The following is a 19,872-nucleotide window of genomic DNA, read 5'->3' as shown; positions in this document are numbered from 1 at the left end:
CACTCATTTGACAACATGCCATGGGTGATATTAGATTTTAAGAAGTTTGAAACCACACCAGGAGTTTGGGCCGCATGTGCATTTGTCAGAACCCTGCTTTATACTTGCATCAAAGCTACTGCATTCTGCTATTTATCACTAACATTGCCTTATTTGTTTCAGTTTGTGTCTTTTCTACAAATTTGGGTTTTCATATCTCTATTTCATATGCTGTTTCTGGTGTTGTTGTTCTAATCTTCTTTTACACAGTTTTTAGAGTAAAAATCTGTCCTGTTTAAATCAAATGTTGTGTGGGCTGTAAAAGTTCCCTTACCAGCTCTGGACTGAGAGGACTGGTTTCCAGTGCTGTGAATCTCATAAGGAGAATATGCTCTCATTCTTGCCAGGAAGATCTTAACCTCAGTGAGACTTCCTTAGTAAATATAACAAATAAGGTATATAACTAAGTACAAATTCAGTTTTCTAATCATAGGGCAGCTTTTTCATTCATTTATTCAGACAGTGGTGTGTTTCCTTCCCTGTTGTAAGAGTTCAGTTGTTTAAAAAAACCTCATAGAAAAGCACAGAAACTTGTCAAAAACGAGCCTTCTTACTACAATTAACAGGTTTGATCATTCCCGTACAGGTCTGGAACGGGACAAGTTTGACAACAAGACGGTGACTTTTGAGGAGCACATCAAGGAGGAACACAACATGTGGCACTACCTGTTCTTTATTGTGTTAGTAAAAGTTAAAGATTCCACTGAGTACACAGGCCCCGAGAGTTACGTGGCTGAGATGATCAAGGTAAACAAAAAGCATGTGCAGATTGCTAAAACACACAGTGCAAATTGTACTTTCAAACCAGTCTGTCTATGAGGTAATGATCCACATCGCTAGCTGTAGCAGAAGGAATAATGGGGAAAGCATTTTCTGTAGAGAAGTGCTTTCCTCCTCCGCTGAGTTTCACTTGATGACCTTCATTTTTGCCCAACCATCATCACTTTTAAGCCCTTCAGTGGGGTGTATCCCTTAGCGGACATTTACCCAATTCTGATTGACACATTAGCATGGTCAGTGTTTCCATTTCATTACGTTTTGGTCCGTTGGTCCGTTAAGTATGATCAAGCAGATCTCATCAGGTTTTGCAGTTGAGTCAGATTTAGCCCCATATACCTTTACACATAGAGTAATCATTTCCTCTTTTCGAATATCAACCAACAGATGTGCCAGTCGTGTACATATAATGACATATAGTGATGAGTGTAGATAAACAGGAAGTCAGTGATCGTATGTGCTCAGTCTGCAGCAATAATGCCACACAAGCTTCTTCCTCTGAATTTTACACCAGTGTCATTTTGAGTTCACATTTACACACTTGATTGTCCTTCCTGAATTACCAAGCAAATGGTCTTAACAATTTAAAAAAAAATAAAATAAAAAAATGGCTGATGTTCTTTGTTGACTACAGGAGCACAACCTGGACTGGTTTCCAAGGATGCGTGCCATGTCACTGGTGAGCAGTGATGCCGAGGGTGAGCAGAACGAAATCAGGAACCTGCAGGAGAAACTGGAGTCGACCATGAGGCTGGTTGCCAACCTCTCTGGGCAGCTGACTGAGCTCAAGGAGCAGGTAACTATATCGTGTGACACTAAATCATGCTGTACTGTACCTTGCATTTTAGTTTATCACTTTTGATTTCTTTTGCCTTCATTTTAAATTTCTCAGACTTTTAATTTGAATCCATATAGTATCTTCTAATTCACCACCCTTTTTACTTACTAAAATACAAAAGAAGAATATCCACAAAAAAGCAGTATACTCCTCCTGCACCTATAAAATACAGTTATTTCTGCTACTCCTAAAATTTATCAAAAATTTGACAGGGTACCTTTAACATACAGCACAACCATATCTATTCATTGTGGATTAGAGGTATTAGTGGATGGAAAGTCACCTTTAAACTATTTGTTTCTTACAGATGACAGAGCAGAGGAAGCAGAAACAACGAATCGGTCTGCTTGGGCATCCCCCTCACATGAACATCAATCCCCAGCAGCCTGCCTGAGGGTTCCTAGGCCAGGTCTCACTTGTGCCTGCACTCCTGACAGGGTACCATATATTAGACAGGGAAAATCCCAAATGTATCCTTGTCCAGTATATGTCGGATATTGGACTGTACACCTTGACAGACACTCCAACAAGTGTTTCTGCAACCTAAGTGTCAGTGAAGTGAAAGTCATTTGAATACATTACTCATGGTCTCGAGTGTGGATGTGTCTGTGTGGGTGCAGTGTGCACTAAGTGCCTCGGGACCTGAGAAGTCGGTCCTGTAGGCTTAGGAGATTAAAACATTTCAGCTTTAGTACCCCAAATGCCTTTTGGATTGTACCACGCTGGCAGCATGCCAAAGTTCAGCCATTGTTCCCGAGTGAGTACTCCTCTCAAGTGGCCTTGTTTTGAGGTTTAAATCCTCGGTTTTGCACCAGCAAGCTCAGGTCACATGTGGATTTGAAGTTTTGTTTAAACTCTACAACGCATTATTCAATATTTTTGCTTTTTGTCTGACAGCAATAGAAATAGTTTATAATATGCAATGTCTAAATAAGAGTGAACTATTTTTGGGAACCGGTATTTGCTTTTATATTTGAAATGATTAAAGCATATATTTAAACTAGGGAGACAAACTGTTGCACAAAAACCCTTAAGAATTTACCATATTTTCCACTATTCCTAACATGATCATAAGAATCCTAAATGGTGTATGTTCGTTGTTTAGGACAAGAATGTATTACCTCTTTCCTAATCCTTAATCACTCTCGAAGGTTCAACTTGTTGTAGGACTCGTAAAGTTTAAAAAGAAAGCCTTTTGAAAGTACATAAAAGCTTGTTGTCAATAGGAAATGTATAATGACTTCTATGACCCTTCTGGAAAGGTTGAGCAAACCATGTGACTGCTACACTTTCAAAGCGATTTCCTGTTATGCTTAATGATTGTAATTACATGGAGTCACAGAAGAAGCATAGAAACAAACTTTTAAAGTAATTTGGAAGTGATTAAATTAGATTTAATATTCATCCATGCACTTCATTATTTAATCTTCCTTTGATTTATTTAGTCCCAAAGCACTGATGTTTTCTGTAGCACACAAATTATTATGCTTTGTTTGGTCACTTTGTAAAAGATCCACAACAGTATGGCTGTTTGTGTGTGAGTGTGTGTGAGCAAAAGACAATGAACTAAAAGATGTCTGTTGGAGTGCTGCTCAACCAAACTGAACTTTTATACTAACTGATGGTTTGTGTCTGAACTGTACATTCCACTCTTGGAGGCTATTTAAATAAACAAGTGTGTAAAACAATCCGGTGGTGAGTGTGAAACAGTATCTGCATCCTGAGGGAAGTCAGGAGTAAGACAGGAGCAAATGAGAGCAAGTCCTTGCTATGAACTTTATTTTTCTCTGTTATTATGATATTATAGTCTGCGTTTGTTTATCTATCTAACTGATTACTTATTGGACACTACAGAGGTGCCAAGTGTGTGAAGTGTTGAGGCAGATGAACGAAACATATTTCAAGAAGTACCTTAAGTGAAATACTGACAATTAGCATTCTGCAATATAAATATTTATATATGTAATTGTTATGTGGGGAAGTAATACGTCCCAAACGGAGATGCACTGGACAACTTGTTCAGTTGTATAAATTTGTATCATCTGAGGACTGACATTATGTAACACAGTTCCAAATAATTTAGATTTAGGACTGCATAAATTTTGACTTCTTCCTATTTGTCAGTGGGCTGTAAAGTTTTTAATAGCACAATATAGACTAAATGATTTAGCGTGTATGTCTTTTGTGTTACGCCTAAAATGAAAATGTTACAAGTTTTGCCATAGAAATCAGAAAATGTTTCATTTGTCCGGATTTCTGAGAAATCAAATTCCGTTCTTAATCATATTAGATTTTCCTAGATGTTCAAGGGACTTTCCGCTGTGGCTATCTGATTATAGCCAAACCATGGCTTTTTGTATGGTCATCTTGTTGTCACTGCTCTATAAATCTACACTTTTGACATTTCAGGGTGTAATGAATTACAAAATCACTCATGTGGTCAGAGGATGGGAGTATCTTGAAGCTTCCACTAACTATTTTTTTTTTCTAAACAAAAAAAATCCAGAACATTGTGAGTAGAAATAGCTTTTATTAATACCGAAACAAATTATCCCAAAAAAGGCTATTGAGCTTTAGGAGACTGGGTCTTGCGGTACTAGTCTGGAGAGCGGTTTTTAAAATCAATAAATCTATCCTAGAAAGATTTTAAGTATCAGCTCATGTGGCTGGAAGCACATTGAATGTGGTTTCAATGCAAAGTCCTAAAGGACAAATATTCTTTGTACACATTTTGATTCCTACTCTGATCGATATAATTACTTTCAGCTACACAAACCCGAGCTTCCTAATGAGGTAATTAATCCGGATTCATGTGGATAAATAATGGAGGAGTAGTTGAGATTGCAATGTAAAATCCAACAACTCTATTTCTGCACACTGTTTCATTTGCAGAAAGAAATGAAATTCACAAACACAAAACTACAGTGTCCTGTGTGGTGTGCAGGCAGGTGCAGGCTGGATGTGAGCCCTGTGCGCTCAGCGGGCTCCCGGGGCCATGAGGAGCTCAACGTGACAGCCGGTGCCGCCTCATGACGACTAGCACGAGCTCCTCTCAGTCAAACACGCACAGGTGCACGTGGTTTCTCCCGCCATCGCACTGTTTACACCAGAGCCCACCTGCACCGGCAGGAGAGTGTATCCCTGTGAAACATTATTGTCATCAGTCTGTATCAGAGCTTCTTGTTAGCTTTATATGCGCATTAAACGGCTCATTTAATAAAAACTGTCCATTTCAAAGAGTCTTTATAAGATAATAACATTACACGCAGTCCTCAGGTGACAGTCACCTTATTGCGGTTAGTCATGAACGCCTCCTGGCTCTGAGGTCTCTTCACTGTTTCTTTTTACGATGTTATGCAGGAGGGGCACCGGACACCGGACACCGGGCACCGGGCACCGCAGACTCCAGCCTCTCGTGCCCGGGGCCGGTGCTGCTCCGCCTCCAGCCGTGTTTCCATACACTTCAGCGTGGTGGTACACGGGATCCGGCAGGCCCCGCCCCCCGCCGTGACGTCCGCCGCTGTCCGCCCACTGAGGCTCCTTATCTGAACAAAGTGGGCGGGCCCTTCGCCGAGGATACAGCGCCGTTTGACACGTGAGCCTCATGTGATGGAGGCAGGTCAGGCTGCCGGAGAGTCAGAGGGTTTATTTAACTCGTCCCTCCGTCCTCCCCCACTTCCCCAACACGACTGCCTTCCTCCTGCGGCGGGACCACGGCGTGGAAATCCGCAAGGACTAACTTGAAGCCATTTCCAAACCCCGAAAAATCACCTCTACGCGAATTAGACTTGCATCAACCAGTCAATATTTGACTATTTTTTCCGTTGGTGCATCTTACAAGCCGTTGTTTACTTTTTTTTTTTTTTATTTAATTTTTACTTTTTTCTTATTTTTTAAGATTACGCTGAAGTTAATGCGTTCGTATTTGTGACTGCGTTGGACAAGTATCCTGACTTTATCTGCGTAGCTGGCGTATTTAAAAAAAGAAAGAAGGAATGGAGCGTATTCCGAGCGCGCAGCCGCCTCCTGTGTCCAAACACCAGGCGGATCTGACAGACGTGCAGGGGTAAGTTACACTCCTTAAAATGTGCCCAGTGGACTCTGAAGCTTTTGTCTCAGGACACCGATCTACATTTTTAATCATGTTTCATATTGAACAAACCGACACCTCGTTTTTCATTCTTCTTCTTCTTCTTCTTTGTGTTCCTTTAGGATGGATTTCCCGATGTATGTTTATAAACCCAGGCGGGGAATGAAGAGAGGAGAGGAGAGCAAGGTTGGCCGCTGTTTTCTGTTTTATTGGCAGTTTTCTCAAACGACCATCTAACCTTAGAGCTCTTATTAAAGGGTGTGAACTGGGGCAGAATTAGGCTGCTAGTAGTCCTGTTGTCCCATAAATGGCTGCCCTAATTTCTGCAATGACATAACTCCTAGAGAGCTCCATATCACCGACTGCCTGCTGTGTGCCTCCAGATGAGCTTGAATTTACCCACCGATGCTGTTTTTTTTTTTCTTGCAGGAAACCTACAAGCTGCCTCACAGACTTATTGAAAAGAAAAGACGCGACCGGATTAACGAGTGCATCGCTCAGTTGAAGGATTTATTACCGGAGCACCTGAAACTCACGGTAAATTCACGTCACGTCGCCGAGAGGGATGGTGGGATGGACTGTGTTGAGGGGAAAGCGCCACCCAGTGGGTGCTCAGTGTTACTACACCCCCTGAGCTGAGTGCGTCAGCAGTCTGTGAATGACCGCTCACATTGTGGGATGTGTCTTTTGTCATGTTTTATCGATTACAGTGTCGATTTCACAACACAGTTAAATCCAATTAAACATAAAATGTAATAGGTTTTTTTTTTTTATACACAACACCAGAGTGGATATGATCCTGAATCACAGCAAATATCTCCTGATCCTTGTGTCTGTAGTTTATTGATCGTGACGATATTGGAGGAGTAGAGAGGAAAGCTTGTTTGCCGTTTGTTATGTAAGAGTGTGTGTCTCCTGCAGACTCTGGGCCATCTGGAGAAGGCTGTGGTTCTAGAGCTGACGCTCAAACACGTGAAAGCTCTCACCTCTCTTCTGGAGCAGCAGCAGCAGAAGATCCTGGCGCTACAAAATGGCATTGAAATTGGTGAGTTATGAATCACCAATGCGCGCGCACGTGCAGCTCAAGGCGTTTATGTCTGAAAGAATAGACAATGATAGGAGCATTCCAAGCTGCAGGAAAATAAGTATCTTCAAATATAGTCAAGGTGGATGAAGAAGAGACTAGAAAGCAGCAAAGTATCCAATCTGTATCAAAGTGATTTACTGTGTGGTTTCTCGCTGTGTTTGCAGAGCAGCCTCCTGTTAGCCAGGAGAAGTCAGAAGAGATGTTCCGCTCAGGTTTCCACATGTGCGCCAAGGAGATACTTCAGTATCTAGCCAGTCATGAGACTGATGGAGACTTCACGCCGTCCCATGTGGTTAATCACCTTCACAAGTTAGCCGCAGAGGTGCTGCAGAACCCAGTCCGACCTCGCACCCCCATCAGCCCCCAACCTGAGGAAAAGATCCCTACTTACCACCAACCTCACAAGGAGATGCACGCCAGCCTCCCCCCTAAACCCAGCGAGGGCTACGGGAGGAACTGCGTGCCCGTCATTCAGCGGGCATATGCTCCACCGAGTAGTGAGCAGAGTGGGAGTGATACAGACACAGACAGCGGCTATGGGGGAGAGCTAGAGAAGAATGAGTCTGGGGCACCGCAGGGACGCCCAGATTACTACAGCCAGGAGAGCCAGCTGAAGCGAGTGCTGGGAGATCGACAGAGCTCCAGCATCAAGCAGGAGGATGACGAGCCCCGCCACAAACGACCACGAGTGGAGTCATCTGAAGATGAGTTGCTGTCAAGCGGGGAGTCCTCAACTTCGTCGTCCAGTAGTTATAGTGGTTACATTAGCGCATCTCCCAGCCATCCACCTCCTCCACATCCCCTCTGCATGCCTTTCTACCTCATTCCACCTTCTGCCGCAGCCTACCTGCCAATGCTGGAGAAATGCTGGTACCCCGGAGCTGTTCCCATGCTCTATCCTGGTGTTGGAGGCGCCACACCTGCCATGTCCAGTGAAAGACCGCCTCCACCTCAGCTAATGTTGTCTCCTCGTGGAGGCTCTCCAGCCCCAGCCATATCTCAGACTCCCATGGACTCCCCTGCTCTCCTTCAGGCACTAAAGCAGGTACCGCCCCTCAACTTGGAAACCAAAGACTGAGAGATGATAGAGCCGATGAAGAGTTGATCCTATTCAAGTATCCAAGAGCAGAGACAGTAATGTGAGGGAGAAGAAAGCTGAGCCGTTCCATAATCCATCCTCATTCCTCAGAGGGTCAAACAGCGTATGAGAGGTCTTGCAGAAATGATCGAGGAGAGATGGCGGGGCGTCCATCTACACTGGGAGGATGCTGTGGCTGAATGTTCAACACTCAGTCATATTACTCAGTGCAAATGTATCATATAAACTGGACCTGCCCCACAAACATACAAACAAACACAAAAACACACAGTTGAATGTAAAGAAAGACGCATTTTAGATGCTGCTGTTAAAAGTATAAATGCCGATGACACTGATGCATCTCACTTGTAGCTTTTGTAATACAGACATGCCATCTTTGTACTTTAGAAACCATCGCACCAAATGTTTAGTGGTAATATTTCACCCAAAGTTTGTCACCTATGCCCTCTAGGTCACCTTCATCATCACTAAAAATGCCCTTTGAACCAGAGGTCACAAAGACTTGCATGATAAAATGCAAGGGTTTCTTTAAGTGTGTACAGACGAGAGTTAAGGGTACACCCAAAGCGAGGATGACAGAATGGGCCACCACATGACCACACTGAATGAGACGTCTTGTTTTTCATTGACAAACAGACAGTTAAGATGGAGTTTCTGTAATTCTTGTTCATAAACTTCTTGTACATTTCTATTTTTGATACCTGTTCTCGCACTCTGTCTGTCTGGAGAGATCGAAGGAGGGCAGAGTGTGGACAATTGTACGTTGTGTACTCAGAAACTGTGTACATACTGTAGCACTGTGCTGGACCTGGTCTGCATATTTCGGCATCTGTTTCTGCTCAAGTCAAACCTGGTGTTTGTTCTTGCTGTTGCCTTTTACTTGTGAAAAGCTGATAAATCTCAGATGTTCATTCTCTGTACTGCATATGAATACTGGAGTCAAAGGCATGAGGAGGAGAGAAGTGAATGTAAACGTTTTACCAGAAGACTAGTTTTCTATAGAAAGAGGTACTTGAGATTCTATATTTTGGGACCTACACGAAAGACGTTTGATGTACATATTTTGGCTATAAATGTTGCTATACATTATATAAGTGTATTAATAAAGTATTTTTTTTCCTGTGGAAAATTGATTTGACTGTATGTGTATGAAAGAGGAGACCATGTGAAAACATTTATTAATGAAATTCAATTTGTCCACATTTAGTCCACATCCATGTCCCAGGGAACACTTGTGCAAAAACATCACTGCAGCCCAGCTCGCCTGCTGGGTCACCGTCTGTGCTCAGTGAAACAAGTAAACACACATGGGTGTAAAATATTTGTGATAATATCTTGAAGCAATAATTAGCTTCCATCTGCATCTGAAACATTTCCCATTTTTCTTAAAGGTTGTATGATTCATTGTAATTGGCATTTATCTCAACCCTTGTGACAGCTCTCCCCATACTTGCAATCCTAGTCGAGGAGTACACTAAATAATGTGGAATTACAACAACACATCAAAATCTGTTTTGATCAGTCATCTTTCAGCTGTATCACAGCATTTACAGTCATTTCTTCATCTCGTGCTGCAATACATTTGCATTTCTGCACAACCACAGAACATCCGTGTTCAATGCTCAGCATCATCAATCATGAATTGCGATTGTTTCCACAGTCTTTTCTGGGCCGTGTAGCTGCATTCCATATTTGGTTAATTTGTACAAACTAAAGCCATAGTACACACCCAAAGTGAATCACTTAAAGAGAGTCAGTTGATGTAGAAGTTGTCATGAGGCAGCTAACGTCTGCAGAGAGGTTTTAGTGGTGTGGCTTATTTATTATTTCATCCAGTTTATTAAATAATGTCCTAAACTGTTCGTAGTAGTTGGGTCCTGAGGCCCATGTGGATAAAATGCATAGCGTCACTTCTGGTTTTTAGTTTCTGCTTTGTTGCATGTCAGGCCCTTTCCCCCTCCCCCACTGTTTCCTATCTGTGTCTATTTCTGTCAATCTGTCCAATTAAGGGCAAAAATTCCATAAAAACAATTCCATTTTCTAATGTTCAGTAGTTTATTATTTTAGGCAAGCACTTGAGACAGACAGCCACATCGACTCAGTTGTTTAACAACAAATCTAATCATTTAGTCAAATGTATGGCGTCTACACATTAACTGGTTTCTAAACTATTCAGGAAAGGTCTGTTGATCAGGAAGTGGTGAATATTAAGACATCATATGCTAAACTGCCATGTCTACATTCAATAGAGGACTTTGCCTCTGCACAGACGATGACCTTGTGAATAGGACTATGGCCTCACTGTGTTCAAATCCTATCTGTGGCTCCGCTGAAAAAGAAAGTAATGAAATGGAGGAGGCTGACACCTTGGTATAGCCCTCAGTTCGTGCATTAAAGCAAATTGAAAAGGAAGTGGCGGTACAGTGATGCAGATGAATTCTTTGTCTTGCAGACATAAAGAACTGGAATGCCTGCAAATTTTTACTTCTGAACTCAGACAAAGCTGATGTCATGGTACTTGGCTCTAAGCACCTTAAAGAAGTATTATTTGATCATCTACCCACTCTGGTTGGCATTACTCTGGCCTCCAGTTCCACTGTTAGGAATCTTGGAGTCATTTTTGATGAGGACATGTCCTTTGTATCTCATAAAAAACAAGTCTAGGACGGCCTTCTTTCACCTATGCATTATTGCAAAGATCAGGAGCATCCTCAAGAGGATGCAGAAAAACTAGTCCATGCATTTGTTAGCTCTAGATTATTGTAATGCATTACTATCAGGATGTCCCAACAATTCTCTGAAAAGCCTTCAATTGATCCAGAACGCTGCTGCATGAATATTAACAGGAACTAGAAAAAGGGATCACATTTCTTCTCTTCTAGCATTGGCTCCCACTAAAATTCAGAATCTTACTCCTAACACACAAAGCTCTTCATGGCCAAGCTCCTGTTGCAGGCCTACAGTTAACAAATTAAGGTTTAACTACTCTTTTTCTTTCAGTTATGCTGCTATAGGCCCACACTGCTGGGCGCTGCACTGAGCACCTCTCTCTGTGGCTCTCTCTCTCTTCCCATGCATGTACATAACATCTTTACACGTCTCTAACTTTGTCTCTTCCTGTAGTCTGTGTTTTGTCCCTCTGGTCCTCCGTCTTCCTGTCCTCCTGCTGAAAGAGTTGCCTTTAGTTATCATTACACACTACTACTCACTTCCTGTCATAGCGTCTTCTTACTGCTGTTAATATTTACTAGTACACATTTAGAACGACCAGGTTCCAGTCACTGTATGTTTGGTATTTTCTATGGCACCTTCTCCTTTCCTGCTCTTGTTCTCTCTCCATCCCTCTACAGAGTCCCCCCCTCCTCTCCTTCACACTCGCTCTCACTCTCTCTCACTGACCCCACCCACCTCTCTCACCCCAACCAGTCGAGGCAGATGGCTGCCCTACCTGAGTCTGTTTCCGCCTCTTAAAGGAAGTTTTTCCTTGCCAAGTGTTTGCTCTTGGAGGGATGTGTTGAGTCTCTTTAACGACTCCATTAAGCAGTGCTTCTCAAAGTGTGGGGCACAACCAACCAGTGGGGAACAGAGACATGACAGGTGGGGCGCGACAAACGGGAGGAAATTTTCAATTTCATGCCTATCTTACTGTAAATGCTTTTCTTTATTGAAAATAAAGATAATTCACTCTAAACAAAACACCCACACACAAACAAAGTAATAATTAATGGCTAAAATGATTGATGAGCATTAGGAGACTGGGAGAAAAATGTAACCTGGGACTAAAGTACGAAAACAATGATTGATGTCGGGATGATAATTGCAGCGGGCCAACAAGGTAACAGGTAGCCGTGAGCAACATGGATAAATTTATGAGGCGGACCACAAAGGGAGCCAGCACCATCTCTCACACACACACACACACAAAAGACAGACTGTTGCTACACTGAAAACGAAATACAGATCTCAGCTCAACATTGAGCATGACTTGAGAGTGGCGGTTTCATGCCTGCAACCCTGTTTTGAGAGGATGTGCGGTGCAAAACAGGCACATTGCTGCCACTAATACAAGGAAAGTTCTCGTTTTCGTTTTTTGCACAGATTGCAAATGAAACACTATTTCGTTATTTGACAACTGCACTTTTTGTTTTTGATTCAAGATATCAGTCATGACTGCACTCTTATTTTCTTTTTGGACTTGGTGTTAATGTTTTATAAAATGAAATGTAATTTGTCAAGATTTTTGTTGAGGCGACAGGGTCAAGAAGAACCAAAAAGTTTGAGAACGACTGCCATAAAGAGTTTGGTCTAGACCTACTCCATGTGTAAAGTGCCCTGATGTAACTTTTTTATGATTTGGTGCTAGATAAATAAATTTGATTTGATTTCAACACATCAGTGAATACTGACCCTGCTACAGCTCTGTTGCAGGACTTATAGATATTTGAAGATATTTGATATATCAAGATATTTGCATAAACTGCTGAGAAAAAAAAGTTGATATTTCAGATTAAATAAATGTTTCATATCCAACTTCTAGATGAGAGCTGTCGGTCCTTTCTTGCCCTGTTTTATGTGCTGGTCAAGGTTTTAACTAAAACATTTTAGAACACTGAACCCTTATTGCCACCTGCTGGGGACTTATAATACCCACATCCTGTCAGTCACATTGATTTAGAGCTTAATTATTTGTCCTAAAGATGCCACCAGTGATTATTCCCACAGTGATTTGTCGCCCAGTCACCTATGAGTATCTACCCTACCAAAAAGCAGTTTGGTTGTTTTGTTTTAATGCAAATCAAATTCAGTACAGTAATCCAAAATAACCCATTATTTTGCCATTAGAATGATTTACCTTTACATTTCACATATAAAGTTCCTATATGTAAGATTTAAAAAATATCTCACTTGGTAATCCCCCATGATGTTTTTAAAAATCTCATTACTATTCTAAAAAAAAAAAAAAAAAGAGCTTTAATTTGAAAACACATGATAAGGTAGTACATTGTCTAATAGGCTTCAGTCCATTGAAATAAATTCACATCAATGTTGTTGCATTGAAATTCTTTTCAGCACTTCTCACTGTGTTTGGTTCCTACATTCTTAATATACTCAACACAGTTACTGTTTATGTTTTTTGCAGTCTTCTTTATATTTGGCTGCACTTTGCCTATGACTGCGGAGGAATAAGTGACAATTGTGCTGTCTGGGATGAGAGGACAAGGTTTGATTCCTACAGGCAGCTGTTCCAGCCACAATGTTTGGTTGCAATTTTAAGATTGCCAATGTAGGGAGGGGACCCTGGAGTGAGGAAAAGACTCGAAACAGGGTCCTTTGCTGGGGTTCAACGGCTGTGTGGGGAAGGAAGGATCTGGGGATCTGCGATCCAAGGCCTGGGCTGGGCTGAGTTTTACAGTGTGGCATGCTGCGATGGGGGCTGATGGAAAAGGAAAGACTTTTTGGGGCTAGAATTACACTGTTAGCACCAAAACTCAGACCTAAACGTCGTGCTTTCCTCTCAGGTTCGGTGTGTGCCATCAGAGGTTGTTCAGAGGGAAGACTGCGGCAGAACCTGCGCCCACAGGAGGTATTCTTGATATTATAAATGTCTGTTTTCCCTTCAAGTGCCCTCTTTGGAGATATTGACGACAGCTGTGTCTTCTCCTCTCCCACTGTTCTGTTTTCTTTGCATGAATTGCAAAAATCAGTAACTTCATGGTGGCTCTGACTCATCTCCTCTGAATGTGTCTGGATTGTGCGAGGCGCAACAGCAGCTTGCCTATGAAGGAGAGGTCTGGGTCTCCTCATGGGGGCCCCTTCAACCAGCAGGTTCACGCCCACATACTGAGGAACTTCAACTGCAGCCTGGCGGGGGCAATAAAGTAAAAAGAAAAAAAAACAAAACATTTTGAACACCACCTATCTTTGGTTCTCTAAGTGTGGGGAAGAGACATTACAGGTGCGGTCTGACAAACTGGAGGAAATTTTCCTTTTCACGTCTAGCTTCAATAATGCCTTTCTACACCGACAACAAAGATCCTATATTAAAAACAAAACACTCACACACAATCACAGCAATCAAAATAGCCTACATTTACCGTAAACGAACATTAGATAGGAGACCCGGTGTAAATTAAACCCGGAACCAAAGTGCTGAGAAAAGGAAGAACGTCGGCGCGTTAATTTGGCGGAACCATAAACACACTTTGACGCGGAGGCGGCAGATAAGTGTGGGATGTCTCACAAAATGGGCCGATTTTTGACACGAAGTACAAAGGTCGGTGATAGAAGCGACATACTTGATGTTACTAAATTAAAGGAGAGCATTTTAAACTCGGCGTATTTTACTAGCATTAGCATTTAGCTGGGGCTTTAAATCCCCCCCTCGTCCAAAGTGGGAAACAAGTGAAAAAGTTGGATAACATCATTGCTGGAATGTATTGAGAACTGGAACCCGTCTTAAAGTAAACCCGAAGTATTCCCACCTGTTTGTAAATCAGCTGGAAGCCGCCTGTGTGCGCACTCGGATCGCTTTGCCAGTCGAGGACGACCCTCAGGGTGTCCAGCTGCACGGCGGGACAGAGACGGCCGGTGACGGCGCTGGAGCGGGCCATCGTTGGACTGGCATTGATCTCCAGCAACCAGGGCCTCAGGTCTCTGCCCAACATGAAGTCTGCTCCGTATAGCTCAAAACTTGCCTTGCGAGGCTCAACGAGGTCCTGTGCTGTCTGGAGTGCATGGACCACGGCTTGTTGCATGCCTGGGATCACCACGGAGTCCCACTGCGCTGCACAGCCCTGGTGCTGCAGGAAAGCCTTAAACTGAGAGCAGGACCACATGTTGTCCTGGGGAAGTCCTGGATGACGATCCAGAGATGGCCTGAGGTGCTTCTGGATAGTGTTGTTGCACAGGTGGACTGAGCTGAGTCAGACAAGGTAAAACATGGTTTGAATGAAATGATTACATTTAGTATAAGAATAATCGATGGTATCTTGTTTGTTTGCCCCCCGCCCAGGTCTGACCTATCCAGGTTTTGGGTTGAGTATGGCTGCGTGGAAAAACGCAGGTAGCACTCTCTGTAGAACCACACAGTCAGCGGGTTCCAGTCAGTGACCAGGAACCACTGACGGAGGTCAAACTTGGTACCGTGGACCAGCAGAGGACGTTCCAGGTATTTCTGAACCACCCACTTACTCTCCCGAGTTATGGCTCTGTCTGTGTCCACGAGGGTCAAAATCTCATCCAGGCGGTTCATACACATAATGTCTGCATGGTGGTGTGGTGTTGAGCGCAAAAACCAATTGAAGCACATCAAAAATACATTATTGGCAGCAGAATTAATTCAAGTTGTTAGCATCAAGAGAACATAGTGTTCAAAGTAATAGATGCTAGTTTTGTGTAGAGTTGTGTAGAACATTGATTGTCATCATATCAACATCTCATTTGTTTCAATCAAATGAATAAAAAAAGAAGCAATAGCAGCATCTACAGGTTACAGGACACAATACAGCCATAATAAGTATATAAATATAAAATAGAATTGTACTGTATTTGTCAGTTGCATTGATTCATAGGAGCAGAAAAAAAGATTGATTTATAACACACCAGGCAAGCTCTGTTGCTCATAATAAAGGTCCTACCTCGTCCTCTGGACTTGGCTCCTGGTTTGATGATCCAGATGTTATTCAGTCCATCAGTGTCCAGTTGAGGGCAAACCTCCCGCAGTCTGTTTAACATGGCTTGGCATTGCTCCACAAACACACTGCTACCCCTGATGAATGCTCCTTCACTACAAACAAACAAACCATCTCAAATACAGATTTCCCTTTGATTAATGTACTCATGAACTAAATCATTCTGTTTTACTTTTGTCCCCACGCTAACTGTGCTGGTTATCACTCCTCTCAAAGACCATGAGTGTGTCCAGATTATTAAAAAAATATTTTAATCTCTTAATTTGAACTGTTCTGTTTTGATATCTAACTGTTCGTTACTTCTTTGCAGACAATAACTGTGCATCAGTTGCATACTGAATAATAATCACATGAGCATTATAGCATACTGTATGTTCAAACCAGAAAACACACCGAGAGAGGGTTGACCTGAGGCCAATTTTAATCAATATAGTAAGCTAGACTTAACAGGGAAAAAAATCATAGTAAATTGTTCAGTCTCCCTAAAATTTAATGCCTCTTCCATCAAATTTGGTGAAAATCAGTTCAGTAATTTTGTGAAATCCTGCAGACAAATAAACAGCCACAGATAAAAACATCACCTAGTTGACTAAGGTTACTATTTTAGAAATACAAATCAATGAGTATTAAAAGAATCTCTTTTTTTGCATGGTAATAATAGACTTAACTGCTCCGTGCAATGCACAAGAGAAATCGAGGAACTGTTGAGCAACACGTTCCACTGAGAGCTCAGAAAACATATATTACTGTCATTTCTATATGTGATATTATTAAATGGGACAAACTCTATGATTTGCCCCCAGTTGGCCCCATTTTTTTTAATCTTTACTTACTCTCAACCTGAGTCCTAACATAAGCTCAGGATAATGTTGAGATTTGTTAGACATACTCACTTTACAACCATGTAGTAGTCTCGCAGAAACTCTGGCCATTGCTGTTCATCTACTGCAGGGGTTGTTCGCACAGTTGCATCAATGTCCCCATGGTCTAACACACTGAGAAACTCTTGACACACGTGTAAAGCTGTGGTGATAATTTCTGGGCCAACAAATCGATGCTCCATGTGATCCAATTCTGTGAAAGGAAGGAGGGATTTGTTTACATCGTAGTAGACCTGGTCCTGTGCCTTATCATGACATTTGACATAATTTTATTTCTTTTACTTTCAGAGATGCTGCTTTGAACTTTTTGTTGCCCGACCTCTCCCTGCCACCTGTAAGTGTCAGCTACATACTGTAGCAGGCTGGTGCAAGCTGTCCTTCTGAAGTCCTCTAAGTTTTCGCAGTGAACAGAATAAAAGAGACAGAAATGGCATATAGGTTTGTTTAGGGTGTTATATAACGTAAAAATGATAAGTAAACCTAAAACTCACATGAACATGTCTAATTTAATTTTATCTCTTATCATTGTGTGGTTTTCCTGATGTTCCCTCTCTACCTGGCTATAGGGTTAGGGTTATTGACTGTTAGTGGCTTACAACGGACCTATGAACGCATGCTTTTCGTCCACTGCCCCCAGCCTGTAGCATCTTGGGAAGAAGGTATCAGGATCTGCTGTATCAAACCACTGAAGGTTACGCAGATTCACACAGAGTCCCACCTGAGAGTAACAGCATTGTATACACAGGAGCAGACACGCAGAACAAGTTGAGCATTTTGCATTTTCACCTGTCAATCACTGTTACGTATCTTTTAGAGAAGGGACCTTGGTGGTAAAAGTCCCAGCATTTGCATAGTGGTTGGTCATTTGGTCATTACGTAAAGAGCGACAATCAATGCAATCACGTCGTGTTGTCCAGTAGAAATATGGAGTTTCATTTCGAACCAGGCGAGACTAGAATAAATTGGAAAAATGTTAAATTAGTTAGCCCTTTAACATTGAAAGTCCAGCATTGTGGAATATGACAAATACATTGAATTGCTTTCAAACAGTGCAAGATGTCAGGCTCAAGTTGTTTTGTTCACTCAAACATTATCTTACCATGAGGTCATGCATGTCATCACGGTTCTTGTCTTTCTTTCCTTCCACCCCTCTCTCTGAAAACAGATAGGTAAAGATGGGTGTGTTGTTTTGTGTGTGTCTGTGTGTACATGGTTGTTTATAAGGACAGGGGTCTCTCTTATAGGCTTGGACTGTGGTACATGTATCATTTATCAGGTATCAGGGTCTGATGCTCCAGTTACGTACACATGAACTGCACTTGAAGCTTTGGCATCTGCACAAGGATGTTACTGATCGTTCTCTTAGACTAAATGTACGTCTAATGCAGTCAGTGGAAGACCAACACACATTTTTATTGATATAACATGACTAAGCCTTTTCAGAGTCTCACCAGTAACGTCAGCACTGACATCACCATCATCACAATTCTCCTCCTCATCACCATAGCAATGAGGTTTTCTCTTGACTGGATTGGGCAAACAACGTTCAACCCAACCTCTGGTCCATAAGGCGGCACGGATCACAGGATAAGGCCCTTGTACTGAAAACACTTTCCTCAGCTGAAATGGAGTAGAGATGGAAATGTAAGACATGCACAGATTTGCTTTTAGGAGGGAGGGGGATGAATCTACAAGCAAAGTGACATCTGGTTTGTACCCTGACTGCTCTCTCCACCAGTGCTTTAGCTGCTTTCAATCTGTCTGGCTTGATTGCTGGCAGGCGTGGTACACTGCTGCGTAACCTTCCCTCCACTGGACCCACTGTGGATTGGAAGACTGGGAATAAACATCATAAGATATTTAGCATAGTGAAGTAAACTTTTTGTCTTGGAAGGTGACGTGATGGAAGCAATTTAGCAAGTGTAAGGATGTGAGCTTTAAGGGCCATATTATGACGGCTAGATGATGGGTTGGAGCTCCTCCAAATCTACAGCTTCTTCTTTCGGCTTTTGCTGGTCTGCAGTGGTCAGTACCTACCAAAAGTTGCAACCTGGTAAACATTACAGCTGGCAGGGTCAAGGTTGATTGATGCACATGGGACACAGAGGCTGGCCCATGTGGTCTAATCCAAAGAGGAGCAGTTGTAGCTTTAATTGACAAAGGCAAACAACCTTTCAGGAAAATGGTATTTCCTACTCAACCTCATTTTTTGCGTCATGTTTTGCCACTTAGCATAAATGGTTGAAGAGGGGTTTGAAGAACAGCAAAACATTGAGGATGTAGATTTGGCCTCCAAATTTCCACGATTTCCATCCAATTGATCATCTGTGGAATGTGCTGAACAATGAAGTTTCATCTTTGGAGGCCACACCTCATAACTTGGAGGACCAAATGAATGTCCTGCAAACTTCTTGCTGTCAGATACCACAACACACCTTCAGAGATAAGTCCATGCCTGGACAGGTCAGGATTTTTTTTGTGCTGAAAAGGTCTGTGTGTGTGTGTTTGCATATGCAATCCAACTCATACCTGCAATTTGCTGCATTTTTCTTGTGTAAGTTCTATCCTCGGATGGTCACTTTCGGTCTCTGAAACAGAAATGTGTTATTAAAACCAATTATATTCACGCCATACTGTAATTACACGTATTAAAACATAATGATTATGATAACATTAGGGCATTGCTGCAGTTGAGCAATTAAACAGAGAAAACCATGGCAATAAATAAGGTGTTTCTGTAGCTACTGATGAGGAATCTAAACTGAGTAAAGCGGACATCTAAATCTGGCTTCTCGCTGCAATAACCACACACACACTCATACCCGTACATATTTACACCTATCTGAGCATAGATACACAGACATCGATTAGATATTAAAACAATCCATAAACCACACCTCACACACAAACAGCTGAAATCTGCATTAAATCTGACAGTACAAACCTAATGTTGTCTACTCCTCAGTGACCCCTCCACTCTGTCCACAGACTCCCTGCTTCCTTCATGGTCCACACAGTTCCCATAACAACCGTGCATGCTCCCACACAATGTTTATGGTTGCCACAGTAACCGTAGCCAGGAGTAACAGGACGCCACATACAGGTGGATGAAAAATCTCCAATCTTTGGTCAGGGGAGCAGGCATCTGATGCAGAGCCTCCTTCCTCTATGCTTAATATTGTTGCTGAAAGCTACTTCCTTATGAGTACAGGGGGCCATCTGCTGTGGTCCAAGTATCCGGTCCTGGACCCTAAGGGGCTAAACTCAGTGTCTTCCTGGCAGACGTGCGCAAGAGCTGCATGCCATTATAATGGACAAGGTTGTGCAATGCTTACACTCACCACAAGGTGGCAGTCGAGACCTTTAAGTA

The 19,872-nt window shown here is 42.3% G+C and overlaps 3 protein-coding genes across 5 annotated transcripts in view; 2 read left to right on the top strand and 1 right to left on the bottom strand.

Moving 5' to 3' along the window:
- Positions 1-3,356, top strand: part of LOC115043925 (inositol 1,4,5-trisphosphate receptor type 1) — a 60,432-nt gene extending 57,076 nt beyond the window's left edge. For all 3 annotated transcript variants that reach the window (XM_029502708.1, XM_029502710.1, XM_029502709.1), the window contains 3 exons: positions 626-786; positions 1,451-1,612; positions 1,962-3,356. In XM_029502708.1, coding sequence (XP_029358568.1) covers positions 626-786; positions 1,451-1,612; positions 1,962-2,048 — 410 coding nt within the window. In that variant the 3' untranslated portion in view covers positions 2,049-3,356. The remainder of the gene's footprint in view (positions 1-625; positions 787-1,450; positions 1,613-1,961) is intronic.
- A 1,929-nt stretch (positions 3,357-5,285) lies between these two features.
- LOC115043505 (class E basic helix-loop-helix protein 40-like) lies at positions 5,286-9,054 on the top strand. The gene is made up of 5 exons (XM_029502049.1): positions 5,286-5,720; positions 5,867-5,930; positions 6,174-6,281; positions 6,666-6,789; positions 6,996-9,054. The coding sequence occupies exons 1-5, from the start codon at positions 5,650-5,652 to the stop codon at positions 7,907-7,909; spliced, it is 1,281 nt and encodes a 426-aa protein (XP_029357909.1). The 5' UTR covers positions 5,286-5,649; the 3' UTR covers positions 7,910-9,054.
- Positions 9,055-13,097: 4,043 nt separating this feature from the next.
- ttll3 (tubulin tyrosine ligase-like family, member 3) overlaps positions 13,098-19,872 on the bottom strand; it is a 7,835-nt gene continuing 1,060 nt past the window's right edge. The window contains exons 2-14 of the mRNA XM_029503033.1: positions 18,220-18,338; positions 17,954-18,122; positions 17,602-17,657; positions 17,326-17,454; positions 17,106-17,220; positions 16,807-16,892; positions 16,515-16,741; positions 15,568-15,716; positions 14,950-15,193; positions 14,413-14,848; positions 13,657-13,792; positions 13,228-13,364; positions 13,098-13,103 (exon numbers count right to left, since the gene is read on the bottom strand). Coding sequence (XP_029358893.1) covers positions 13,098-13,103; positions 13,228-13,364; positions 13,657-13,792; positions 14,413-14,848; positions 14,950-15,193; positions 15,568-15,716; positions 16,515-16,741; positions 16,807-16,892; positions 17,106-17,220; positions 17,326-17,454; positions 17,602-17,657; positions 17,954-18,122; positions 18,220-18,338 — 2,009 coding nt within the window. The remainder of the gene's footprint in view (positions 13,104-13,227; positions 13,365-13,656; positions 13,793-14,412; positions 14,849-14,949; positions 15,194-15,567; positions 15,717-16,514; positions 16,742-16,806; positions 16,893-17,105; positions 17,221-17,325; positions 17,455-17,601; positions 17,658-17,953; positions 18,123-18,219; positions 18,339-19,872) is intronic.

This window comes from Echeneis naucrates, chromosome 5, assembly GCF_900963305.1.
Source record: "Echeneis naucrates chromosome 5, fEcheNa1.1, whole genome shotgun sequence".
NCBI classification, from domain to species: domain Eukaryota; kingdom Metazoa; phylum Chordata; class Actinopteri; order Carangiformes; family Echeneidae; genus Echeneis; species Echeneis naucrates.
This window is presented reverse-complemented; position numbering and strand designations above follow the sequence as displayed.

Bases quoted from the DNA above. Each gene is read 5' to 3' on its own strand.
- LOC115043505 (XM_029502049.1), top strand. From the start codon at position 5,650: ATGGAGCGTATTCCGAGCGCGCAGCCGCCTCCTGTGTCCAAACACCAG. The intron at 5,721-5,866 runs GTAAGTTACACT...GTGTTCCTTTAG, and splicing joins GATCTGACAGACGTGCAGGG to GATGGATTTCCCGATGTATG. The intron at 6,790-6,995 runs GTGAGTTATGAA...CTGTGTTTGCAG, and splicing joins ACAAAATGGCATTGAAATTG to AGCAGCCTCCTGTTAGCCAG.